Source organism: Tupaia chinensis, unplaced genomic scaffold (assembly GCF_000334495.1).
Source record: "Tupaia chinensis unplaced genomic scaffold, TupChi_1.0 Scaffold000330_1, whole genome shotgun sequence".
Lineage (NCBI taxonomy): Eukaryota > Metazoa > Chordata > Mammalia > Scandentia > Tupaiidae > Tupaia > Tupaia belangeri.
The window spans coordinates 1,582,011-1,609,673 of NW_006159824.1; the positions used below are offsets into that span (position 1 = coordinate 1,582,011).

The window sequence follows — 27,663 nt, forward strand, 5'->3', positions numbered from 1 at the left end:
CTAGATATCTAATTAGGAGAAATACTTGCTTCTTAGCACGAAGAGGCATCCTATAAGCCTATTTACTCTGGTACTTATTATAAAAACAAAAGATGCAAACGTCTCAAAAATACATGAATAGGGAGTCATTAAGTACAAGCTAGCTTATCTGTGCTCTGGAACACCATTCAGTCTTTAAAAAGAAAGAGGTGGGCAGTAACAGGGGAAAATCCTCACAAACCATTTTTAGGCAGAAGCATGTTACGAAGAAAAATTTGCATAAAAATACACGACCCACTGTGTATGTGTGCACACACTTGGTGATATGTGCATGTGCAGAAATATATCTGAAATGGCACATGTCGATTTGCTATCTCTGGATCAGGGCTTTAGAAATGGAGTACACTTTGTGTATTTATTTCTGAGAAGCTTTTGCTATAGGGTGTGTGCACTCACCAGAGAGACAGAGACAGAGAGACAGCAAGAAATCACCCCCCGGAGGGGGTGGCCACACTGCAATCCCTTCTCCTCCATTCTCCTCTCAGGATCTTGGGCATGTATGCACACGTGCCCGGCGTGAGTTTCAAGCACCAGGTCCAGGACTTGAACTGTGGTTGACTACATGGGAGTCCAGCGATATAACCATTATGCCATTTGCTGGTCCCACATTTCATATTCACTACTTTTCTGTGACCTCTTATGCTCAAGCTCGGGGTGAATATAGATCTTAAATCTGTGGCCAATGTGGAGCCATCTCCTCCGCCGCCATATGCACAGCCAAAGGGGAAAGGAGGGCAGGGTCCTCTTTCGCCATGACACCTAATAGTCCATTTAAGGACATTTTTTTCCTTTATGGGAAAGAGAAAGAGATAGAGAGAGTGCCACTGTCTGGTCCCTGTTAAACAGCTGTCTTCTGCAAGGCTAACCTACATGGGTGGGTTCTCGGTTCAGGTCTGGAGACCTCCCTGTGTGTCTGGCTGAGGCCGGGGATGGACAGCAGTATCAGGACACTGTAGGGGTATTTTTTTTTTAAATGTTACTTCTTTGATTTTAATAGTGGGGGGGAGGGGGTTGATGGAAAAGTTGTAAAACATATAACATGGAGCCTAGTGACTGCCTCAGAACCCAGAGATACAGAAATGTAAACAAAAACAGAGCTTCCCGACACTGCTACTTTATACTATAGAACTTCCAGAATACAGCAGCTCCCCAGACACTGAAGTTAAACAAGTCCTTGGAATCAGTCTCTGTGTGTTTCAGGAGACAGTCCAAGGAGGCACCTTCCTCTCAGGCCAGCCTGGGGCTGTGTAGACACTGTTCTTCCAGGACAGGGGAGGCCAAGGCTGCTCCAGATGGGGGTTTGGCCTCAGGGTCTACCCAGCCTGCTGTGTCCTGTGGGCATCTTTTGAGTTCACCTCGCTGGCTCTCAAGCAGGCTGGCTCTAAGCTCTGCCCGTCTCTCCCTTTCCCATCATCACCAGGGAGCCCAGGCACACCAAGGCGGCCAGTCAAGCCAGGATGACTCTCCACAGACACTCAAATCCCCAGTCCACCATTTCAAACAGAAAATAAGCGACACCTAACGGGTGTTATAGTACTCTGGTGTTCTTCCCTCTGCAAGTTTCTGATGTGTCAGTTATTGTCTTGTCCCAACTTTTTGCTGCTGTACTAGGGTTTTTGACTCAACCAGAAAAAGGCCATCCTTCCAGCTTGGCCCTGTGCTTGCTTAGTATGTCAGGCAGTGGGCTGGGTGTCAGAGACTCATCATCCCACCTGCTGATCCCCCGAGCCCAGCAGGACACTCCCTCAGCCTCCAAGTGAGTTAGTCCCTAAGTATCTGTCATCACAGGGCAAACAGGCTCTCTGGGAATCCTGGGGCTTGCCTTGAAAGGGTAGGGGAGATAGAGGCAGGAGGAAGCACAGGCGGAAGAGCAGCCCTGGCCTGCAGAAGGGAAAGGCTGGAGGGAGCAGCCCATCCTCCTAGGGCAGGGCTAAGTATCTCAGGAAGTACAAAGAACAGGACTGGTGGGGCGGCCCTCCCAGACCCAAGGCATAGAGGAGGTTGAAATGTCCAGGATAAATAGAACCACATGGGAATGGAAACAAGCCAGATCCATTCCTCTCTTAAAAACAGTAGTTGGGACCAGCAGATGGCATAATGGCTATGTCGCTGGACTCCCACGTAGTTGACCGTGGTTCAAGTCCCGGACCTGCGTGGCTTAAACTCACGCCGTGCGCGTGTGTATGCATGCTCAAGATCCCAAGAGGAGAATGGAGGAGAAGGGATTGCGGCATGGCCATTCCCCCTGGGGGGTGATTTCTCGCTTTCTGTCTCTGTCTGGTGAGTGCACGTGCCCGAAAGCAAAAACTTCTCCAAAAAACAAACACATCAACCTCTAAAAACAGTAGCCATTGGCACCAAAACATATATTAATATCTGTACATTTTTCATCTTTTAAAAAAGGAACTAAAACCTCCTTGGCACCTTGTAGTTGATACCTGAAAGTGAGGTGAGATGTGGACAGGCCTCCTGTGTGCACGTGCACACACATTTATGAGCAGAGCTCACATAAACGCATGCACACAGATATGCACACATGTGTACTTCTCTGTCGGAAGGGCAGAGCACCCCCTGGGGCCCTGAGCTTTAAGACCCTGCCAGGTGGGTGGGCCGCCACCTGCACCCCCTGCAGCTGTCCATGGGGTGCTCTTTGCCAGTGCTTGACTCCTGACATCCACGGGCGCCCCAGGCCCTGACCCTGTGCTCAGGGGGCAGTAGGAGCCTGTGTGCACTTCCCCTGGGAAGGAAATCCCACTGCCGAGGAAACAGTGCTCGTCTCCACAGGCGGTCGCTTCTCATCGAAGGCACCCCAGCCTCTCCCCTGCCCCTGACATACTCACACTTTCCCAGGCTCAGCGTGGCCTCTGTCCGTGAGACAAAAATGCAGAAATGATCAGAGCTCAGTGCTGGGCCCAAGCGAGCATGCGTGCCTGGGGGGAGACCGAGGCGCAGAGGCCAGGCGTGATCACTGGCGTTCTGGCAAGAAGCCACAGGAGGGTGGACTGGCAGGGCAGCAGGAGTGACTCTGGGCCCTCTCAGGACCTGGACGCATCCCTAGGACGCGTGTCTCTCAGAGGTGGGACTGCCCTGCAGCAGTGAGGTGACCTTCTTGGAGGTCTTGCACAGCAGTGGTGTGGCGTCGGGGTAGTGCTCCTTCAGGTGCGTGGTATGGCCTTCCTGGCTCTCGGACGTGCAGCTGCACTCCTTGCACACGTAGAGCTTGGCCCGCCGCTCCCCGCATGCGTACTTCTGCTGCACTCCATGGATCTTCTTGAGGTGAAACTCCAGAGAGCGGCACTGGGCGAAGGCCTGGTGGCAGAGGGTGCACTTGTAGGGCCTCGTGCCAGTGTGGGCTCGGACATGTCTCTGGAGGTCAAAGGTGTCATTGAAGCCCTTCCTGCAGTACACGCAGAGGTGCCTGTTGATGTTGTGACACTTCATGTGGCAGTTGAGCATGCGCTGGCAGGTGAAGGCCTTCTGGCAGATGTAGCAGGTGGAGCAGTCTCCACTGGGACTGTCCCCCAGGGTCACCTTCGTCTCGGTGTGCAGGAAGCCATGGTCTCTGCTCTGGGGATCTGTCAAGTGGCCCATGTCTTCAGAGGGCAGCTGGGCCACCGCACAGGGCCCAAGGGCTGCCTGTAGCTGGAGTCCCGAAGGCTCAGGTCCAAAGCCAGGGGACATGATGGGGGTTGGGTCACGGATGACTCTGGCTCCCAGTAGGGTCTGGTGGGCAGAAGTCCAGGCTGACTGGCATGTAGATCCCGTAGCGCTCCTCGTCGGGGAGCTCGCTCCAGTTCCTCTAGCACGTGGAGACGCAGGCTTCTTCACCAGGGACACGCGGGCATTTCCGAAAACCCCTCTCCCAGAAAGGTCCGTTTCCATAACTGAAGCCGGGAACTATCACACCTTTCCCAGGATGGGCAGGAGCTGGGGGGAGGGGGTAGTTCAGGGAAGGAGTCGCCAGGTGCCCCCACGTTGTGCAGAGACAATGCCAGGATGGCACGTGGCTGACTCCGCAAGTGTCGCTGTCCCTCGAAACCGGATCCTTGGCAGCCAGGTGAAGTGGGCGGCGGGGGAAGCAGCAGGTATGGCTGGACTCAGGACACCGTTGGGGTGTTTTTGACATGGTCCCCCCATGCCCGGCCTGCCAGTCAGTTGGGGTCTCGCGGCCATGCACGAATGAGCCCAGCACATGCAGGATGGCCTGAGAACCCATCCCAGGCCTACTGCGTGGCTTTCAGCCTTCCGAGTGCTGGTGCTACCCTCACCATTTAAGGATTTTTAAGATTTAATCTGCGTAACCCGGGCTCATTGGATTTTGCAAGTCCTAGTGCTCAAGGAAAGAGCCCATCCGCCAGCCTTGGTTTTGTTTCATTTCAGAGCTGAAACTGACTTCTGGCTGATTTGGGGTCCCCAGACGACTGATCACTAGGTGGAGTACAGGATAATTATACTTTTGAGGGTGACCATCTCTGATTGAAAGGAGAAACTGATCTGCTGCACAGTGGAGGAGGGGACTGGGCATGCGTCCGTGAGACCATTGGGGCGTGTTCCTCTGCCCAGTAATAATAACAGCCAACGGCAAATCGTTAGGTCTCAAGAAAGCCAGGACCCCTAAAGACTTGGCCGCGGTGAGAATGAAGTTTGAAGTGCTAGGAGAAGGTACAGAATCATGGAAAAGCTGGTGAAAGAAGGAAACTGTGATTGCCAACGGGGAAATAAGTCTCAGAGACAGGAATGCTTAGGAAATAAAAGGGTTACTTGTGAAGAAGATGCAAGGAGATCACACTTCGGGATGGCAGGCTTGTCAATCAAAAGCAGTAGAGATGACGAATACACTAATTACTTCAATTTGATCAGTGTACATGTGTTTGGGTAATGGCCTGAAGAATCACTGTACCCCATCAACATGTACAATTATTATGTGTCAACTAAAAAAGATCAATGCTTAACAGACATAGGAATGTAAAGGTCTCCACTGAAAATGACACATACGGTCAAGTCTTTGACTTGATTGTCACATGCTACATCATGCTTTGAAAAACTATATCGGGACCAGCAGTTGGCATAACAGCTATGTTGCTGGACTCCCATGTAGTTGACCGCAGTTTGAGTCCTGGACCCGGTGGCTTAAACTCATGCCGGGCGCATGTGCATGCGTGTCCAAGATCCCAAGAGGAGAATGGAAGAGACGGGACTGCGGCATGACCATCCATCTTGGGGGTGATTTCTCGCTTTCTGTCTCTCTGTCTCTCTGGTGAGTATACGTGCCCTATAGCAAAAACCTCTCAAAAATATTTATTCAATTGTATTTATTATTATTACATTTTTTCAATTTGACCAGAGAGAAATGGGGGGGTGGTGGTGGAAGGCAGTGAGAAAGCAAGGTGCCAGGTCTGGAACTCAAACGACGGTTGGCCATGTGGGAGTCCAGAGCCCCCATGCCCTCAGCTGGCCCCAAGAAATTCTTTAAATAAGGTAAATTAGGCTAAGTATCTCTTGGTGTGATTAAAGTGATTTCTGGTTTTGTGAAGGGCAGAAATTATGAAGTTAGGTCAGAGGTGTTAGAAACATTTTTGTGCCTAAGGATCAAAGAAGTAGAAGTGATAAAAGACACAGAGGATGCAGGACCAGCAGTTAGCATAATGGCTATGTCACTGGACTCCCACGTAGTCGACCGCGGTTTGCATTCTGAACCCGGTGGCTTAAAACGGGCGCGTGTGCGTGCTCGTGCCTAAGATCCCGAGAGGAGAATGGAGGAGAAGGGATTGCGGCGTGACTATCCCCCCTGGGGGGTGATTTCTCGCTTTCTGTCTCTCTGTCTCTCTCTGTCTGTCTGGCGAGCGCACGCGCCCTATAGCGAAAAAAACCTCTCCAAAAAAAAAAAAAAAAAAACACAGAGGATGTTAAAAAACCAAATCTCCAAAAAAAAAAAAAAAAAAGACACAGAGGATGTTAACAAACCAAAGAAGCTCCTGACTTTCAAAGAAAAGAGAAACGCTCTATGAAGAAAACAGAAACAGTGAAAGAAAGTATAAGGGAGATTTGAACGAGAGCTTTGGAGGCTTTGGAGAATACAAGAAAAAACAAACTTCACGCAGAGACTGTGATTATTGTGTTTGTAAACCTGCTTCGGAATACTGAAGAAGGCCCAGAGGCCGCCTTTCCTATCAGCAATTTTAGATCTTGCCAAGTTTGCTCAGCTTATAAGTGTGGAGCTTTTTGATGACTTATTCATAGTTCTTCATACTCTCATTGATTCTGGCGACCTAAGCTGTCAAGGAGCTCGGCACTATGTCCAGATTACATTATTTTTCTAGAGAGAGTGTGGGAGGCTGTGCAGCAGCGAGTCTGCCGAGGTTTCTCAGAGAGCAAACAATTACCATGATTGGTTCCCTTCCAAAAACCTGACCTTTGAAACCTTGCTCTGATTGGCCACTAGAATCCCTCAAATTTGCATATCTGGCACCTCATGATTGGTCCAAAAGCGACCAATCACAGCCCACCATTTACAACCAATCACAGCCCACCGTTTACAACCAATCACGGCCCATAACACCAAACCACGCCCCACCGTTTACACCCCACCAGAGTGTATATAACCACCGATGCCTGGCCCACAGTAGCCAGACGACAACGACCAGGATGATGACAACGACCAGGATGAAGACGACCAGGATGATGAAAACGATGACCAGGAAGACAACTGAAGAGCCTGAAGAGCTGAAACAGCGCGCAGTCTCCAGACGATCCTGAAGAGCTGACACTGCATCATCTCCAGATGACCTGGGAGACCCTGAAGAGCTGTAACACTACATCGTCTCAGGACGACCCTGAAGAGCTGTGACACCGAGTCGTCTCCGTGCTGCTCACAGTAGACGACGCGACACTGCGTCGTCTCTGTGTGGCACAACTCTCAAAGAATCTTGAATCCTCACTCCTTCTGGTCCTTATTATTGCTTTCACAGCTCTTTCATTTTTTAAGCATATGATATTCTTAATTCTTTAGCTTTTCTTGTTTTTCATAGCAGGACTACCCTCATACATCCCAGAAGCATGATTTTTGTTTTTTAATTAAAAATTTAAAAATAATAATTAATTTACAACCTCTACAGACTGTCTATTCTATTATTTTATTAAGTTCTCATTTTTTTTTTCCTTTTGAAGTCAAAGGTATCATACCTGGCAGAAATAGAAGTCAGGATTTAAAATAAAAAAGATTTAATTTTTTTTCAGACTTAATTAACACACTCAATTTTTTTTTAAAGAGATTTTTGCTATAGGGCACATGCTGCAGAGACAGAGACAGAGGGACAGAAAGTGAGAAATCACCCCTGGGTGGATGGTCACATTGCAATCTCCTTCTTCCATACTCCTCTTGGAATCTTGAGCACATATGCACATGAGCCCAGCGTGAGTTTCAAGCTGCTGGGTCCAGGACTCGAACTGCAGTCAGCTACGTGGGAGTCCAGCGACATAACCATTACGCCATCTGCTGGTCCCCCAGGTTACTTTTCATAGTCTTTCTGGCCAGGTGATGTTGTGAATATTGATCCAGTGACATGTCATACACATCTCTACAAAGCACTGTTTAAATTACATGCAGGTGCTACCAGGGAGGTGTGGAGATTGTATTCCAGTACCTCGAGGCCATGCGAACTAAACTCAGAAAGCAAAAATGCTCCACAAGGAGTCCTTGCTTGATCAAACACCTTTGTACCCTTGCACTGCATGTTCTTCCAGGTTAAAATAGAGCATGTTAGCGTCTACCAGAACGTAGATTCCGTGAAAGCGGATCTATTACTTTTCAATGAAACCCAGGGAAGTGGAGTTTTCCTCTCTGAGCTGGGTGAACACTGCCCTGGGGGGACTGCATGCCCTGTGGCGACAGTATCATCTCACAGTGCAGAGAGTCGCCGCTGTCCTGATGCTGGAGCACCTTCTGAAGGCTTTGAAGCACTCCAGCGACAGTTGAGCAGATCTGCTGCGGAGCTTTTCGAGACTTATGGCATGGCAGCAATGACATTCAGTCCTCCAGCTGAATCTTCAAATTCCCCAGAGAAGAACAAAGTTTTACTAGAGGATTCTTTTTTTTGTTGTTGTTGTTCATTTGTTTGTTTGTATTACTATAGGGCATGTGCACTTGAAAGAGAAAGAAAGCACCCCCTGCCATACCTTCTCTGTATTGAGTGGGGGCACACACGCACATGTGTTGGGTATGTTTTTCAAGCCACTGGTCTGGGACTTGAACTGTGTAGTCAACCATGTGGGATCTAGCTGTCCCAACCACCACACCACCAGCTGGCCCCTTGGGGATTCATTTTTAAATGAAGATTTAAGTCAACTAATCAAAAGACATAGCAATGAAGTTACTATTCAGTCACCCTTGGATTGCACCAAATATTTGGAAATACCATTACAGTAGTTGAAGCATGGGGAGTCAGTGGACTTGCTTGTATATTTGTGTGTGTGAAGATACATGTGAATATTTGTTATTAACTGAGGGCCTTTTCTTTTTTTCAAGGATTTTGCCATAGGGTCTTTGCATTCTCTGAAGAGGATAGAGAGAGGGAAAGTGAGAAATCGCCCCCCAGGGGGATGGCCACACCACAGTCCCTTCTCCTTCATTCTCCTCTCGGGATCTTGGGCACACACGCACATGCGCCTGGCATGAGTTTAAGCCACCGGGTGCGGGATTCAGACCACGGTCAACTACATGGAAGTCCAATGACATAGTCATTATACCAACTGCTGGTCCCGAGATTTCTTCTTTTTTAAAGAATGATTTATTTTATTTTATTTGTTATTATTATCATTATTATTTTGGAGAGGTTTTTGCTATAAGGTGTGTATGCTCTCCAGAAAGACAGAGAAAGAGAGACAGAAAGTGAGAAATCACCCCCAGGGGGTATGGCCAGGGGATGGCCATGCCACAATCCCTTCTCCTCCATTCTCCTCTCAAAATCTTGTGCACGCATGCACATGCACCCAGTGTGAGTTTAAGCCACCAGGTCCGGGACTCAAACCACGGTTGACTACATGGGAGTCCAGCGACATGGCCATTACATCAACTGCTGGTCCCATATTATTATTATTAATAATTTGACTGGAGAGAGACAGAGAGAAAGAGAAAGTGATAAAGCAAGTCACAAGGTCTGGGACTCAAACCATGGTGAGCCATGTGGGAGTCCAGCACCTTAACCACTGTGCCACTTGGTGACCCCAGCAAAGACTTCTTAAGTAAGACCTTTCCAGGGAGGGTGACACCAAAAATAGACAAATGGGATTATAGCAAGCAAGAAATACTTTACACAATGAAAACAATCAACAGAGTAGAGACCACACATACAATGAGGGAAAAATATTTTCAAAATATACCCTTATAAGAGATAAATAACCAGAATATATACAAAATTCAAACAGTGCTTTTACATAAAAAAAATAGCCATTTAAAAAATAGACAGTTGTGGTCTGCAGGTGGCATAGTGGTTAAAGTACATGGCCAATTTCGGTTTGAGTGGCAACTTGAAAATTGTGCTGGACACGTGTGCACGCATGCCCCCAGTCCTCGGAGAATGGAGAACAAGGGATTGCAGTGTGGCCATCACCCCAGGAGCTGATTTCCTACTTTCCCTCTCACAGTCTCTCTATGGTGAGTGCACATGCCCTTTGGCAGAAACAAAAACAAAAACAACTTAAAAGAAATGGATTATTATCTATTGAAGATCACTTTCTAGTATGGTGAACTGGACTGGTGAGAAATGTACACATGTTGGAATATTCACCTTGTAAGCTAAGTAATGTGCTTGAATGTATGAAAGAAACAGAAATAAAAAGAAAAAAATTTTTAAAGGGCAGTTAACCTGAATAGACAATTCTCAAAGAGATACAAATGGCCAAAGAGCATATGAAAAAATGTTCAGCATCACGAATCATAAGGGAAATGCAAATAAAAACTAACAGGGGAGACCAGCAGTTAGCATAATGGCTATGTTGCTGGACTCCCACATAGTCGACCGCAGTTCGAGTCCTGGACCCAGTGGCTTAAACTCACGCCGGGTGCGTGTGCGTGCATGCCCAAGATCCCGAGAGGAGAATGGAGGAGAAGAGATTGCAGCGTGGCCATCCACTCTGGGGGGGGGGGGGGATTTCTCGCTTTCTGTCTCTCTGTCTCTCTCTGTCTGTCTGGTGAGCGTACGTGCCCTATAGCAAAAACCTCTCCAAAAAAAAAGAAAAAGAAAACCACCTAGCTGACCTCTAGACTCATGAGCTACAATAAATGTTTACTGTGTAAGTCACTTAGCTTTGGGGGAGGTTAGTTACACAGCAATTGCTAACCAATACATAAGAGATCTTACCTGTTTTGGCAACTCTGGGATCTTCAGGTAATTTAAACAGTTATGTTTCCTGATCATCATCAGTTTACATAGCTTTTAAGTGGCAGAAAATATCTGAACTCTTATTTATGTGAAAATAAAATGACCTTTTTACAATAACATAGCACTCTCCTAAGTGTAGGGTCACTCAGTCTTCCCACATTTTCTCTTGTCCTGACCAAGAAGCACAAAGGGCCTTGACCACTCTGTGGCCTGGCTAGCTGAATTTAATTCTTCAGTTTTTAAGTCAAGAAGTAATTTAAATTTATTATGTAATAATTGTACATATTTATGGGGTACAACGTGATTTTTCAATACAAGTATGCATTGAGTAGTGATCAAGTTGTGGTAACATCCATCACCTTAAACATCTGTCATTTCTTGGTTGTGAGAACATTCAACATCTCTTTTCATGTACTATGAAATATACATTGTGTGAATGTTATCTATGGTCACCCTGTGGCACATTGGAGTACCATTGCCCTTTTACTATATAAATGTAATAATGTGCAATTAACAGAGAAAAAGACAACCTACAGAATGGAGAAGATATTTGTAAATTAAACATCTCAAAACTCAAACACTGATAGCTCAGTGGCAAAAACAAAACATGAATAACCAGACTTAAAAATGGTTGAATAAGTGGGACCAGCAGTTGGCATAATGGCTATGTCACTGGACTCCCATGTGGTGGACTGTGGTTCGAGTCCTGTACCTGATGGCTTAAACTCATGCCGGGTGCGTGTGTGTGCGTGCCCAAGATCTTGAGAGGAGAATGGAGGAGAAGGGATTGTGGCATGGCCATCCCCCCTGGGGGGGGGTGATTTCTCGATTTCTCTCTCTCTCTTTCTCTCTCTCTTTCTGGTGAATGCACGCACCCTATAGCAAAAACCTCTTCAAAAGAAGTTTTAAAAAATGGTTGAATAACTGAACTAGACATTTCTTCAAAGATGACCAGCTATATTTCTCTTGGAGGCTTGAGTGTACACTGGTACTTTCAACATTTTAGACCGTGATAAATATATTTGGGTTGTTGCATAAAACAGTGAAAGCCAGGCCCTGGCCCTGTCTCGTGTGAAGTCCGTATCCTGAACCCCTCTGAGCAGACATACTGGCAGCACGCCCTTCTCTCATTGTGAGATCTAGAGGATAACTGCAGTCCACTCTGAGTCCCTCTGGTAAATGCTTCAGACTGATCACTTTGCCGTTTAGTGCTTTCTCTTTGCAATCTCAAGCTGTCCCATCTCAAACTGGTTTGAGGCACTCCCTTGTGGGAACTCTCCTGCCACTGCTTTTGACAACTCTAGCCATGAGTCTAGTGGAAGGACCTTCCTTGCCTAACCTCTCCACTCTGCCTTTTTTTTTTTTTTTGGCCAAACATCAGGCAGCACTAAACACAATAGGACTCCCCAAAAGTATATATTGTGTGATTTCATGTATATAAAGTTCTGCAATAGGCAGAAGCAATTAAGCGTGAAAGAAGGCAGATCACTAGATCTCATCTGGAGACACAGAGGCAGTGAGACCACAAAGGGGCACGAGAAACACCTGGGGGAGGGCAATAAAAATGTTCTGTATCTTTTTTTTTTTTCTTTTTCTTTGGAGAGGTTTTTAGCTATAGAGCGCGTGTGCTTGCCAGAAAGACAGAGAGAGACAGAGAGACAGAAAGTGAGAAATCACCCCAGGGGGATGGCTATGCTGCAATCCCTTCTCCTCCATTCTTCTCTCGGGATCTTGGGCACGCACACACATGCGCCCGGCGTGAGTTTAAGCCACTGGGTCTGGGGCTCAAACTGCGGTCGACTACATGGGAGTCCAGTGACATAGCCATTATGCTAACTACTGGTCCCTAAATAGTCTGTATCTTGACTGCAATGGTAGTTACCTAAATATGTATGCTGATCAAAGTCATCTCTGCTCTTTAAATGAGTGCATTTTATAGTGTAAAAATTAGACCTCAATAAAGTTGATTATAAAAGTTGGAAGAAAGAAAACCTGAGAACTCTATGTAGTTTTTTATAGTTAAGAGAAAAAAATTCAAAATAGTAGCAATACTTTTAATCTTTTAGGGCTTATTCCTGTTTCAGAGAGGTTTTCTTTGGGACCTTGAGAAAGAATCTCCCAGCCCAAGCTATTTTTATGGCTCAGTGGTCCACCTGGAAGCAGCTCAAAGATTCTCCCAGCTGACCTTCCCCAGGGTAGCCTCACAGACCCACAGGTACAGCCTCTGGCAGGCGTTGTCGTTCCAATTGCCATGAATGCGGAGATGAGCACAGTCCTCACCTCCACCCAGCCCATGCCCATGCCAGTCATCTGGTTGACCTGGCTCCCAGTTCCTGTGGGGAGAGGACAACAGTCAGTTTGGAAAGGTAGATGGAACAGAACGCAAGTTGGAAAAGGAGGGGCTGGGGGAGCAGAAAAAGGACACGGGGCACAGAAAGCCAGGGCACACTCACTTGAAGTTGGTCTCATAGTCTGTCCCATCCACCCATTTCCAAATTCCTTCAGAGTCATTGAGGCCTATCCAGACGTATGAAGAGCCTGTATGTTCCTGTACAAAATTCTGGGGTGACAGAAGGGTAAGGGTGATTTTTCTCCAACCCCAGCCAGCCAACTCCTCTTGCTAACAATTCTAACCGTTAGCTGTTGACCGAATCAGTTGAGGAGTTTTGAAATGGTTATCCCAACGCCCAGGCTTTTAAATGTCTGAGGGTTGGCTCAGATGACAGCATTTTCTTCTTCTTCTTCTTTTTTTTTTTTTTTTTTAAGTTGATGTGAGAGAGAGAGAGAGAGAGAGAGAGAAGCTAGGTCTGGGACTTGAACCACAGTGAGCCATGTGGGAGTACAGCCTCCTTAACCACCACTCCACCTGCCGGCCCCAGAAGGCAGCATTTTCTAAAGCTACTTGGTGGTTTCCCATTGCAGCCATGGTTGAGAACCATTGTCCTAAATGAGACATGTTTTGGAAATGGGGCACTAGAGACCCTCACCTGCTCCTCCCTGGAGTTGATGACCACCAGGTGTGACATCTTTAGCTGGCAGTACTTCTCCGCCTCAGACCAGGTCTTCCTAGAGCGAGAGAACCAGTAGCAGCTGCCCTCATGCTCCACCCAATTAACAGGGCACCAGGAGATTTTGAAGCCTGAGGAGGTAGAGGGAGAGTGAAAGAGTGAGCTGCTACCATGGGAAAAGTGGAGCCTCCACTCCCCATATATTCCTTACCATTGCGTGTAAGAAAAACAATCCGGCTACTCAGAGACTTCAGGTCCTCCTTCAGCTGCTGGACTTGCAGGAGCATATTGGAATAAACTAGGATAAACACACATGGGCGGTGGGACAGGATCTAGTGTGGCTTCTGTTCAGTGAGCTGCTGCTGTCAGATGCCCTGCACTGGGCCCAGCCTAGAAGCCGCCCTGCCCTCCCACACGCCACATGCCCAGGTGCAGGGGAGCAGCACCTGACCTGCTTTGAACGCCTGCTCCTGTTTCTCCAGCCTGCTCTCCAGAGAAAGCACCTTGTCATTCAAGCTGTGGGCTTTAGGGGAGGGCGGCTCAGCACCGGGAGGCTGCTCCCACCCCTGTCTTTGGCTGAGAGCCCAGCCCCACCCTCCCACGCACTCTGGAAGGGACTCTCACCTGCTTGCAGGTCCTGCCTGTGACCCTCCATATCAGCTCTCAGAGATGTCATCATTTCCTGTAAGCTGCTCTCTGAGGATGTGGGGACTCAGAAATCAGCTTCCCCCATCCCCATGTGGCCTCATCCCTGCCCAGAACCCTGTCCAATCCAGCCTCACCCTGGGAGGTCAGTGCCTGGACCTCAGCCGCAGTGCTGGACGTGAAGTTGCTGAAAGCCGCACTCAGGGTCACCAGGTCCCTCTGGAACTTGGAATCTGATCAGGTGAGTGGGACATCAGAGCTAAGATGAATTGGGTCCCCTGTGTGGCAGCACTGAGCAGGGCACTTTATGCACGTGGTCTCATCTGGTCCTCACAGGGACTCCGTGGGACAGTTATTATCTAATCTTACACAGGCTTAAATGAGAGCTTACGGAGGTGAAGAAAATGGACTATATAATCCAACTAACGGTTTTCAGGGCCGGCAGCCATCCTAAACACAGATCCATCACCATCTTCATTATGCCGCTCCGCTGTTCTCATCAGTCACCCCAATGCCACCCTCAGTGCACCAGTGCCCCTGTATGGCCCTCTTGGTTGTAGATAGCACCGACATTGTCATGAGCCGAATTCCTGTCCCCAAACACTATGCCCACCATTGCTCCTGACATGGTTTCCACCAGCACCCACCGCCTCACTGCCCCCCTGCTGACCCCCATTATTCTCTCTTCTCTTCCTCTGCCCATTGCCGGGGCACTCACATTGGGACCCAATGATATAGATGACGGCCAGCAGAAGGAGTCTGAGTCCCAGGGAGAGCAAGAAGATTAGGGGCCCTGAGCAGAGATGTCTCAGGAACAACCGGAGAGGAAGCGGCCCTGCAAGTGGAGGGAGCATCCTGAGGATGGGCCAGGACATGACAGGCAGGAGGAGCGGGCCCAGGCACCTGCCGAAGGATGGCAGCTGGGAGAAAGTAATGCTGAGGGGAGGACTAGATGGGGAGGGTTGTGGGGTGGGGAGGCCCGGAGCCTGGACCTCGCAGTCCAGGCACTCAAGGGCACTCACACGTACAGAGGATGAAGGCATCGTGTAAGGTCCTATTATCAGAGCTGTGCGAGGTGGCAGGGTGACACAGGGAATGTCAGGAGAAGCCAGGCCCTTAGCAGGCTCACAGTCGTCAGTACCATCAGGTTAGAAAATTAGTTTCCCTTCCAAACCCCACCTCCCCTCCCATGCCTATAGAGCACAGGAAGCCATGTCTCTGTGGTCTCTGTCTGTCTTTCTGAGGACCTTGAATCCGCAGACTGAGCCTGGACCCCCTCAGAGTGCAGGGACCCCCCTCAGAGTACAGGACCTACCTCTGCACATGGTAGAGATTCAGATATGACGTGAAAACAAAAATGGAGGGAACCAGCAGTTAGCGTAATGGCTATGTCGCTGGACTCCCACATAGTCGACCGCGGTTTGCATCCTGGACCCGGTGGCTTAAAACTCACGCCAGGCATGTGTGCGTGCGTGCCCAAGATCCCGAGAGGAGAATGGAGAAGAAGGGATTGCGTCATGACCATCCCCCCTGGGGGGTGATTTCTCTTTTTCTGCCTCTATGTCTCTGTCTGTCTGACGAGCGCATGCGCCCTATAGCGAAAACCTCTCCAAAAAAAAAAAAAAACAAACAAACCAGAAATGGAAATCTTAGACATATTAAGAGGCTGTTTCAGGAGAGATCATTTCTCCTTTCCTCTCACCATTTCTAACCTCCTGGCTTTTCTCCTCAGTCTCCAAGTGCTGAAGATTTTCATATATCCTTTCCATGCTTGAGCCAACAGGGATCTGTCAGAGCAAAGATGAGGCAGAGTAGTGGCCAGGCTGGGGCAGAGCTGAGCAAAGGAGGATGCTGGAAATAGGTTGGAGCCAAGATCAGGGATGGGAGTAAGAGATGAGCTTCAAGTGGAGAGTGAGCCTGGGGCCAGGGCTAGCATGGAGATGGGCCTGGGCTTGCTGCTGAGGTAGCCACGAGGGTCAGGTTGGACTTTGGGCTTGGTTGGGCTGAGTTTGGAGTAGAAATTAGAGGTGAGATTGGAGCTAAATTATTTGTTGCCAGCACTGGATCTGACAGGGGCCCCGGATTAGACTTGATGTTGTGTCTTCTGTTAGGATTGGAATCGGTTTTCATGTGATCTGTTAATGAAATTGGTCCTAACCTTGACACAGAAGTTAGAAATAGGATAGAATTGACCCTCAATTTTGGACTGGGGCTACTGTTAAGATTCAAGCTGAAGGACCAGCAGGTGGTGTGGTGGGTAAGGCACCAGATCCCACATGGCTGGCTGTGTAGTTTGAGTCCCACACTTGGCAGCTTGAAAATCACACTGACTGCTGTGCATGCATGCCCCAAGTCCTGAGAGGGGAATGGAGGAGAAGAGGCGTGATTTCCCCAAGCATGATCTCTCACTTTCCCTCTGTCTCTCTCTGGCAAGCACACACACTCTATGGAGAAAACAAAACAAAACAAAACAAAAACAAAAACAAAAACCCACCTAACAACAACTAGAAAAGATTCTTGTTGAATCTGGAGTTAGAGCTGAGTTTGGGGCTAAGGTAGGGGCATGCAGGTAGTATTGGAGTCAGGGTTGTGGCTGGAATTGGGGCTAAAGGTTAGGCTAGATTGGTCTGGAGTTGGGGCTGAGTTTGAGACTGAGGTTTGTGGCTGCCGTGTTCAATTTGCAAATCCAGTGAAGGGAATAGTCTCAAATCTCCATTTGGTTTCCTTATATAGTTCCCTGCTCGGCTCTGAGTCCTTCCTCCCCCGCTGCTTCCTGTAACATATCCCCCATCCCCTTGGTCTCACCTGCCTCACCAGGCCTGTTCCCTGTGGATCGTCCAGAGGCTGTGACTCGGGTTCCTTGTGCATCAGTGACTAGACCTTGGGAGCCTTTCAGGTTTAGAAGTAAATTCTGGAGAATTGGGTGTGGTTATGACCAAAGGAGGGGTCACGCATGTGGCCGGAGTCCTGCTGCTCTTGTCTGAGATGCAGCCTATAGTCTGGGCTATCTCATTTCCTCAATGTGGAACAGTGAGAGATAATGAGAATGTGTCGAGTTCGGATCAGAGGCAGAGATGGAGTGTGGAGGAGTCGGGCATGAGGCTAGCTTTGCTCTCCTCCCCCGGAATGTGTCTACTTCCGTTCTCTCTTTTTTTTGGAGTTCTTCTGACTTCCTCGTTTTCACCGTGGAGGAAATGAGGATGGAGAGCTGGCACAGGAGGGTCAGGGGTGCAGTCTGTTCTTTCCCCTCTGTCCCACACCCCTTTGCTGCTCTCCAATTTCCCAGAATTGACGATGTCTCCATTTTGCACCCCCGGCCTGGAGGAGCCCACTCTCTGCTCTTGCTCAATCCTGGCCTGAGCCCATGGCACCTGCATGTCCTTTGTAGCCTGAACCATCGAGCTCCTCGCCTCTAGCCTAGCTGTCCCGATTGCCGTCAGGGCACAGCGAGAGCTGGCACTTGCTGTTCCCTGAAATATGTTCACCCACATGCCTCTGTCTCAGACCTCCTTGTCTCTAATCTTCAAATCCTTTCCATCCAGAGCTCCAACCACATAGCCAGGTCATTGGCTGCTGCCCAAGGATCTCTTTGTAGCCTCACCTCAGGCCACTCCTCCTTACACACAAAGCGAATAACCAGTTGCACTGCTGACAGCTCTGTCCATTGGGGAGATGTCCCCTTTCTACCGCCTCACAGAACCACCGCTCAATGGGACCAGCAGTTAGCGTGATGGCTATGTCTCTGGACTCCCATGTAGTCGGCCACAGTTCGAGTCCCAGACCCGGTGACTTAAACTTATGCCGGGTGCGTGTGCGTGCATGCCCAAGATCCTGAGAGGAGAAGAACGGAGGAGAAGGGATTGCGGCGTGGCCATCCCCCTGGGGGCTGATTTCTTGCTTTCTGTCTCGCTGTCTCTCTCTGTCTGTCTGGCGAGCGCATGCGCCCTATAAAAAAAAGAACTACCGCTCGGTGTGACTATAAGAGAGCCACTGTTTGTTTTTAACCTGTACCATGGTAATCCATCCGTAGACAAGGCTTGGGCTTATTTTCTCTTCCTTTAATGGCAAACCAGGAAGAGACACTGGTTCAAACGTGGGAGTTGACACTGGGGCATGGCTCCTTCCTCAGTAGCTCACTGTTGTTTTGGGCTGGACCTAGTTAGGCTTGATTCCATTTTCATGTGACAGTGACTTCTGCTGGGCCTTTCCACTACATTGATGTTTTATCGATCTATTGGATCAGTGTGGTGTTTGTGGGCTGGCCGAGAAATCCGGATCTCTTTGGATTATATTAAAATAGAGGATGGGAAGTTTAAGTTGCCCTTAGACAAAATTGGAAGTCATCATTGTATTTCTTTTTTCTTTTTTTACGTCTGCCACTTCATTTATTATTTTATTTTATTATTATTTTTTTGAAGAGGTTTTTGCTATAGGGCACGTGCGCTTGCCAGAAAGACAGAGAGAGACAGAGAGACAGAAAGTGAGAAATCACGCCCCAGGGGGTTGGCCACACCGCGATCCCTTCTCCTCCATTCTCCTCTCAGGATCTTGGGCACGCACGTACACGCGCCCGGCATGAGTTTAAGCCACTGGGTCTGGGACTCAAACCACGGTCGACTACATGGGAGTCCAGCGACATAGCCATTACACTAACTGCTGGTCCCTTTTTTTTTTTTTTTTTCAGAAGGAGTTGAAACAGATTTTAGAGTGTTTTTCATTTTTCCCTCTAAACATGAATCATTCAAGTAAAACCAACTTAACTATACAAGTGCCGCAGAGTAAGGGGAAAGTAGCTCAACAATCCAAGAGGCAAGGGTGCGGGGGGGAGAGGGGGAAGCCCGTCTATGACATGTGCGTCTATGCCGTATGATTTGCCTGCTCAGGACCGCCTCCCCAGACAGCAAGCACAAGGATCCACTTGAAGAGGATGTTTCTCCCCAAACATCTGAGAATGTTTCAACTTACAGCTTAAAGAAAAAGAAAAAAAAAAAGAGGAAAAGAGAATGAAAAGTTGTCATTGTATTTCTCGCGGTTACACATCGTGTACCCAAGGGCTCGTAAATTTGCTCCATGTGATACCACAGCCAGTGGGGCAGCTGGAGTGACAGCAATGGCTGCTTCATGCTGTGGGAGGAAAGCCCAAGTGGGAGTCATTAGAAATACCAAGCTATTAAACCAAAGCAAAACCACAGCCCTAGGGGAATTCGAAAGAGTAAAATACTCATAAAAAGAGAGGCGTGATGGTTTCGGCCACATCACCAGTTACGTTGCCTGTTAGGCCACTGCAAAAATCTGACGGTCTTAGACAATAATTATGAGTATTGTAACATAGCTAAGTCGTGACACATTTGTAAATAAGGCTCAAGATGCATTATCTTTACTGAAGCCATTCAACACATCTACTGCACCTCACGTGCAACTATCAACAAGTGTTTTGTTTTAAATTTCTATCTACAGAGGTGATCAGGGGCCAGCCAGTGGTATGGTGGTGAAGGAGACTGCATCCCACATGGCTGGCTGCACAGTTTGAACCCCAGACTTAGTGGCTTGAAAACACACTGGGTGCATATCTGTGTGTGCCCAAAATCCCAAGAAGAAATGGAGGAGGAGGGATTGTGGATGGACCAGCTCTTTGGGGGTGGGGGTGAGGGTGGGGGTGGGTGGTGCTTTTTCACTTCCTCTCTGTCTCTAGCAAGTACACTCATCCTACAGTGCCAAAAAAAGGAAGAAAAACATCAAAGATAATCAGAAGCAATTTGCTTTCTGTAGCAAGGACAGTAATAACACCTTCACTATTTTACCCATAATTTATGGCACGTTCATCTCTAAGCCCACTCTATTGTTCTCTGTCACGATATTGTCTAGAAGGCACCTGGGACTTTCATCACCTTGATGTTGCACAAAATAATGTAGACGATGTATTTTTTTAAGACTTTTTTATTGAACTTTATTTATTTATTTATTTACTTCTTTTAATTTGACCAGAGAGGGACAGAGCGAGAGACAGCGAAGGCAAGTGAGGAAAGCAAGCTGCCAGGTCCAGGACTCCAACTACAGTTGGCCATGTGGGAGTCCAGTGCCCTTAACCAACATGCCACCCACCAGCCCCAGAAAACATATATTTTTTTTCCTGATTCTTCAGCTATGACAGAAGAGATGATTTATTGTACATGTATTACACTCGGCCACAAGTAACAGCACTAGTCCCAGGGAAAAGAACCACAGGGGCTGTTTTGGTAGGAGCAATGTGGTCTCTCAAAGGTCTTGGCAATCCACAGGCCGTGGAAGTTCTAGATCCAGAGACAGAATGGACAGTATCTCGCAGTTCAACTTGTACCTGCGCCCCGAGCCTCTGACATTCGGTTTCTGCTGCTGTGGCCTCCACAGTTGCACAAGCTGTTTCCTGGGACCTCTGCCTCATCTTTCCTCTTTTATGCTTCAGCCTGCGCAATCACTTTGTCCTCCACCTGGCTCTCGTGGCGCAGAAGCGTCCGAGAAAATGGCGCTAAGGCCAAGATTTCTAGTAAGATATATTAATTACATCATATAGTGTGACCAGTGAGAATGTTGCAACCACCCTCATTATCTTTGTAATATGCTAGAGGAGAGGAGATAAACCTTAAAAATACTCTAATGGTCTTGGGCATGTCAGGAAATCCTTTAAAATGCAGACTAGGGCCAGTCCCGTGGTGTTGCAGTTAAGCCCTGTGCAAAGAGAGCAGGGTTCCACATGGCCAACTACAGTTTAGGTCCTGGCCCTGGTGGCTTGTAAAACACACTGGGGCCAAGGGACCAGCAGATGGCCTAATGGTTATGTTACCGGACTCCCACATAGCTGACCGTGGTTCAAGTCCCAGACACGAAAGCTTCAAACTCAAGCCAGGCACATGTGCGTGCATGACCAAAATCCCAAAGAAGAGAATGGAGGAAAAGAGATTGCAGTGTGATCATCCCCCTGGGGAGGGGGGGTGATGTCTTGCTTTCTGTCTCTTTGTCTCTTTTGTTCCTGTGAGTGCACATGTCTTAGCAAATATCTCTCTCTAAAAAAAAGAAAGAAAGAAAGACAGAAAACCACACTGCGCCTGTGTGTGTGCATTCTGATGGAATGGAGGAAAAAGGATTGTGGTGTGACCACACCCTATTGGAGGGAACTTTCTCTTTCTCTGGCAAGTACGTACAATCTTTGGCAATAAAAAGAAAAGAAAAAACAGTCAAGTTGCCACACCTTGCACTGCTCACCAGGAGGGAAAAAGCAAAGTGTTTTAAATGTCTTTGAATTTTGTATGAGTTAATGTTGTATGTATTTATAATGCCTCTGGATTCTAAATGGATAGTACGTCTAGGTTTATTGCTCCAAGACATTCACTGAGTAACCATAGGCCACCAGTTTGACAAGGGGCCTCGGGTAAAAAACGCTCAGCGCCAGATCCAGACTGCAGAGTAAAATTCTTAATTTTTTAAATGTATCATTATTGTTTGTTTTGTTTTGTTTTTCCTATTTAGGCCTTATAACTTAGGAGACCCAGTGATATTGGAAGTGTTTATGGCAAGTGGGGACAATGAGCCTCTGAAAACTCCAAGTAGGGGTTTTACAGTACAAACCCCTAGAATTTTAGAATTAAGCTGTGCCCTCGTCTGTTGACAGCTGTTCTCCACTCAAAAATCAGCTGCTGACCACGGTGGTGTGGGGGTCGCACAGTGTCTGAGATGCCAGAGGCCGCATGGGAGGTGGGGTTTGGTTCCACATGTGACCCTGACTGTCTGGGAATGTGGGAGGGAGGGGAAGGGAATCGGGTATGAGACCCCGTAGAGGGGGCTCGTCTCTCTCCTCTCTCTGTCTGTCACTCATGAAACAAACAAAATCAGCTTCTAGGCTTGTTCCTAGGGCTTGGTGGAGGTTCATTGTCTAACCGCAAGACTGGGCAATCCAGAATGCCCACCAGGATTTAGATTTTAACTAATTATCAAAATCAAACAGCTGGATGTGGATTGTAATTAATTGTGAAAGGGAAATGTTTTACACACAGAGATGAGTCCAGACGGCACTACTGCATTGATGGGTGTATATTTCATTTTTTTTTGGGGGGGGAGTGTTGCTATAGGACTTGTGTGCTTACCAGCGAGAGACAGAGACAGGGAAAGTGAGAAATAACACGCCCCCCACCCCCTACCCCCCCGCCAGAGGACTTGGTCATGCCACATCCCTTGTTCTCCATTCTCCTCTTGGGATTTGGGGCACACACGTGCGTGTGCCCAGCATGATTTTCAAGCTGCCAGGTTCAGGACTTGAACTGGGGTCAGCCGTGTGGGAGTCTAGTGCCTTAACTACCATGCCATCTGCTGGCCCAGGTGGTTCAAATTTTTATGGTAACTGTTCCAATGTGTTGATCTTTTTCATCAGTTCATATCCAGGACCTCATGGGGAGTTCCATATAATCAGTTTACAGAAGAGGATAAGCCATAGTCCTGATTTGAAGATGGTCTTTGGGCGGTGCTGGCAACTCTGCACAAATGAGGGGCTGTTGCAGGAGAGCCTTACTTAGGGCATGCGCTGAAAGGAAGGGGAGTCCCCTGAAAGGCAGATCTTTCGGGAGTATATTTGTCCATTTTGGATGAAAGGAGATATGTTTTTTTTTTTTTTTTGAGAGGTTTTTACTATAGGGCGCGTGCGCTTGCCAGACAGACAGAGAGAGACATAGAGACAGAAAGTGAGAAATCACCCCCCAGGGGGGATGGTCACACCGCAATCCCTTCTCCTCCATTCTCCTCTCGGGATCTTGGGCATGCATGCACACACGCCTGGCGTGAGTTTTAAGCCACTGGGTCTGGGACGTGAACTGCAGTCGACTACGTGGGAGTCCAGTGATATAGCCATTACGCTAACTGCTGGTTCCTAGGAGATATGTCTTGAAATATGAGTATGACAGGGCCAGCAGGTGGCACAGTGGTTGGGGCACTGGTCTCCCACATGGCCAACCACAGTTCGAGCCCTGGACCTGGCAGCTTGCAAATTTCTCACTTTTTCTCTCTCTCTCTCTCATCACTCTCTGGTAAGCACACATGCCCTATAGTGAATTTTAAAAATAATAATAATAAAATTTAAAGAAATATGGATATGTACCTATTTGTAAATCAGTAGTTTACTAAGGTTCAATGGCTGTTCAGTGCCTTGGGAAGAACGAGATTGCAAAATGGTTGACAAGTTGTCTTGGGAGAAAGATAAGTGCCTGAGCCACTGTGAACGGGCGCAGATGACGTTGCACCCTATATAAATCCCCGCATAAGACAGTCACAAGGAGGAGCTTCTCAGTAATCAGGTAGACCAGATGACCTGTGTTTTGAATGCCAGTCAACTTTACCCAGCCGCCGTGGTGCTTATTCAACTGGCCACGTAGAAAGTCTCTATGGCAGCAGAGATAGAGGCTCCGTATTAGATCGTAATACAGATGTTTTCCCCCAAGGTCAACGTGGCTACTTTCACTGCAGAGTGGTCAACTAGCCAAAGCAAAGGCCAATACTGAGCCCTGATATGGCATCATTACTTAGGGGGAACTAGCTACTTGCATTACAGTAGTGATTACAGAGAGCCATACTTCCTCCGAGGAGTAAGTACAGATTAATACTTCAAATATGGGTATGATTTCTTTCCTCACGACGCTTCTGCTAGCTTCTCCATTCATAAACATGCATGTACTATGACATCCAACGCACCATCACCTCCCGCTACGGAACTCATTCCCAGGGAAGGGAGTGTAGCAGTAGGCGGATGCCTACAGCATTACCGTGTGGTCTAGAGCTCAGACGCAGAGGGCCTGACTGAGTAGTACTAAAGCCTTTTAAAGGTCCAGTTATGATTGGGCCAGCAGGTAGCGTAGTGGTTAGGGTGCTGGACTCCCATGTGGCGAACCACAGTTAGCATCTTGGACCTGGCAGCTTGAAAATCACACCAGGCTTATGTGTGTGCATGCTCAAACCTCAGGAGGAGAACGGAGGAGAAGGGATTGCAGCATGACCATTTTCTCGGGCGGGGGAGAGTGAGTTCTCTCTTTCTTACTGTCTTTCTCTGGAGAGTACATGCTTCCTATGACAGAAACCTTAAAAAAAAAATTTTTTTTTTGGGAGAGGTTTTTGCTATAGGGCATGTATGCTTACCAGAAAGACAGAGAGAGACAGAGAGACAAAAAGTGAGAAATCACCCCTCCCCAGGGGGGATAGCTATGCTGCAATCCCTTCTCCTCCATTCTCCTCTCAAGATTTTAGGCATGCACGCACACACACCCAGCGTGAGTTTAAGCCCCCGGGTCCGGGACTCGAACCATGGTTGACTACATGGGAGTCCCATGACATAGTTATTACGCCAACTGCTGGTCCCCAGTTTTTTTTTTTTTAAGTTTCACTTATGGTTAGGGCCAGTAGGTGACATAGTGGTTAAGGTGCTGGACTCCCACACAGGTGACTGAAGTTCAAGTCCCAGAATTGGTGACTTGCAAATCACACCAGGCACATGTGCGTGTATGCCAAAAATCCCAGAAGGAGAGTGGAGGAGAAGAGATTGCAGCATGGCCATCCTCCCAGGAGGTGATTTCTCACTTTCCCTTTCTCTCTGTCTCTTTGAGGAGTGCATGTACCCTACCCTTTGGCAAAAATATTAAAAAAGGTTCAGTTACAATACCAGTCAGGAGACAATCCCTATGAGGTCGGATGCTGTTTTATAGTATATACCTTATATAATATAATGTATGGTATCATATCCTTCACAGAGACATGTACAAGTATGAGAAACCAAAGTATGGTTTTCACTGGTACCTAATTCTCCATTCAGGAAATTTTCTGCTTTCTGTCTCACGCACTTGGGATCACTGGGATTGGGGATCTTAGTGCCCAGGGAGACTGCTCCTGTAAGAAAAACAGTCATTTTATTTTTTTATTATAGTCACAACTAAGAATAACTCTTGATCCTTTGGGGCTCTGTATGTCACTGAACCAACAGGCAGAGAAGAAGGCTCTTATTCTGGTTGAGGAGACTGATCCGTGACCAGAGAGGACTGTGAGGACAGGAGGACTCAGAGAGTCCTAGGAGAGTTAACTAGAGTCGTTTTCGTGCTTCTGTGATAACAGTTGGTGGCAAATGGTAGCAACCTAAGCTTGACAGGAGCTACAAAGGCTGCCCTGTGTGAGAACAAATGTTTGGGCCACCCACCATGTAGAAAGCAACCCTAATAAACGAGGTTCTGGCAGATAAATAGATCGTGGAAAAGGAGAAGGAAGACAGAAGCTCTGGATATCATTTAATGCCTTCTGAGCAGCTAGTGAAAGAGACAGCAGAGCTGTATAGGGAATTTAAAAAATTTGTGGTAAGATGAAAGTTATGTATAAGTTTATTTTGGGACAAACAAATCTTGAAATCCATCCATTGTTTAAAATTCACATTTCCATGAACGTTTTTGAAAATTTTATTTATTTTTATTATTATTACATTTTTCATAGGCACATGCGTTCACCAAAGAGAGAGAAGGTGAGAAAGCAGGCCACCAGGTCTGGGACTTGAACTATGGTCGACCATGACGGATTCCAGTGCCTTAATCACTATGTCACCTGCTGGCCCCTCTATAAACTTTTGGAAGACTCTTCATATTTCATGTTTGTTAATTTCCTCTTCTCCCTGCTAAGATGAGACGTATTTGCATGGCTAATGTTACATGTCCAGATGAAAGTATGACTGAATACTCACCACGGTTTGATGATCCAGAAGCTGGTTGTGTTCGCCCTCCGTAGCTGGGAACCTTAGTGCCTTCATCCATGTGCTAGGAGAAGCTGAATCCCACATTGTGAGTGTGGTATGAAACACTGGCCAGTCAGCCTGAAACGCAGGGCATGAGCATCAGTGCTGAGGATCTGATGGGGTGCTCCTCCCTCCTTCTCATGCACATGGATAGGATCTAACATGAATAAAGAATTTTTTTTTGCAGAGTTTTTTTCGCTATAGGGCGTGTGCGCTCACCATACAGACAGAGACATAGAGACAGAAAGCGAGAAATCACCCCCCAGAGGGGATGGTCACGCCACAATCCCTTCTCCTCCATTCTCCTCTCGGAATCTTGGGCACACACGCACACACGCCCGGTGTGAGTTTTAAGCCACCGGGTCCGGGACGCGAACTGTGGTCAACTACATGGGAGTCCAGTGACATAGCCATTATGCCAACTGCTGGTTCCCATGAATAAAGAATTTTTTAAAAAGGACAAGAATGAGGGACCAGCAGTTAGCATAATGGCTATGTCGCTGGACTCCCATGTAGTCGACCGCGGTTCGGGTCCCAGACCTGGTGGCTTAAACTCACGCCAGGCACGTGTGTGTGCGTGCCCAAGATCCCGAGAGGAGAATGGAAGAGAAGGGATTGCGGGGTGGCCATCCCCCATGGGGGGTGATTTCTTGCTTTCTGTCTCTCTGTCTCTCTCTGTCTTTCTGGCGAGCACACGCGCCCTGTAGCTAAAAACAAAACAAAACAAAACAACAACAACAAAAAACAACTCTCCCAAAAAAGAAAAGAATGAATGTTACAGGACTGGCAGGTGGCATAATGGTTGCATTGCTGGTCCCCCATGTAGTTGACCGCGGTTTGAGTCCCGGACCCAGTGGCTTGAAACTCATGCTGGGTGTGTGTGCATGTGTGCCCAGGATCCCAGGAGGAGAATGGAGAGGCAGGTTCCTGTGGGGAGTGATTTTTCACTTTCTGTCTGTGGTGAATGCATGTGCCCTATAGAAAAAAATCTCTTAAAGAAAAAAAAATGTTACCTGGTGAAACCAGAGGAGTATGTTGATTATTCTTTGACTCTCCGACCAGAAACATTTTCCACCCTTTTCTGCACTGCGTGTGCTCTGGAAGCTGGTCACTGGGGACTGCATGTGCTGACTCCCTTGCCAGATGACCTCCTTTTAGGTCCTTCTTATTGGAAGGAGCAGGCCAGCCTGGTGGCGTGGCAGTCAAGGCAGCTAGATCCCACATCACAGACTGCACGAGTCTAGTCCCTTTTCTCTCTCTTTCTCTGGTGAGTGCATGCATCCTGTAGCAAGTTTTGAAAATAAACAAATATAAAAAGAATAAATATTTTTTACAAAAGGCAGGCCAGCAGATGGCATAGTGGTTAAGGTACTGGACTCCCCATGGTTGACCATGGTTTGTGTTCTAGACCAGTGGCTTGAAAGTCATAGCAGGTGTGTGTGTACATGTGTGCCCAAAATCCCAAGGGGAAAATGGAGGGGAAAGGATTGAGGTGTGGACATCTCCCTGGGGGATGAATCCTAACTTTCTGTCTCTGTCTTTCTGGAGAGTGCACATGCCCCATAGCAAAATCCTCCCCACAAAGGGCAAGGTCCAGAACTTAATCGCATTTATATGTAATACATAAGCTATGATACATTTTCTTTCTTTCTCCATTTTTTTTTGTTTGTTTTTGCCATAGGGCACACGTGCTCACTTGCCGGGGTCCGGCCTTGGCAGTGGTGGCTGGCTCATACACAGGAAGGCGACACGGGTGATCAGGAACAAAAAAATTAGACTGAGACCTCATTGCTCCTTAGCATGTTCTCAG

The 27,663-nt window shown here is 47.7% G+C and overlaps 1 protein-coding gene and 2 pseudogenes across 1 annotated transcript; 1 reads left to right on the plus strand and 2 right to left on the minus strand.

Annotated features, from left to right (window-relative positions):
- Positions 1 to 3,093: 3,093 nt before the first annotated feature.
- Positions 3,094 to 4,509, minus strand: LOC102486178 (putative transcription factor Ovo-like 1 pseudogene; annotated as a pseudogene).
- A 167-nt stretch (positions 4,510 to 4,676) lies between these two features.
- Positions 4,677 to 8,464, plus strand: LOC102486597 (nucleolar complex protein 3 homolog; annotated as a pseudogene).
- A 4,026-nt stretch (positions 8,465 to 12,490) lies between these two features.
- Positions 12,491 to 17,182, minus strand: LOC102490190 (C-type lectin domain containing 10A). The gene is made up of 10 exons (XM_006151840.2): positions 16,877 to 17,182; positions 15,774 to 15,858; positions 14,790 to 14,906; positions 14,209 to 14,304; positions 14,051 to 14,122; positions 13,878 to 13,949; positions 13,638 to 13,724; positions 13,406 to 13,557; positions 12,872 to 12,978; positions 12,491 to 12,751 (listed from the first exon to the last, which is right to left on the minus strand). Exons 1-10 carry the CDS (start codon positions 16,937 to 16,939, stop codon positions 12,583 to 12,585), a joined length of 1,020 nt encoding a protein of 339 aa, XP_006151902.2. The 5' UTR covers positions 16,940 to 17,182; the 3' UTR covers positions 12,491 to 12,582.
- Positions 17,183 to 27,663: the final 10,481 nt, after the last annotated feature.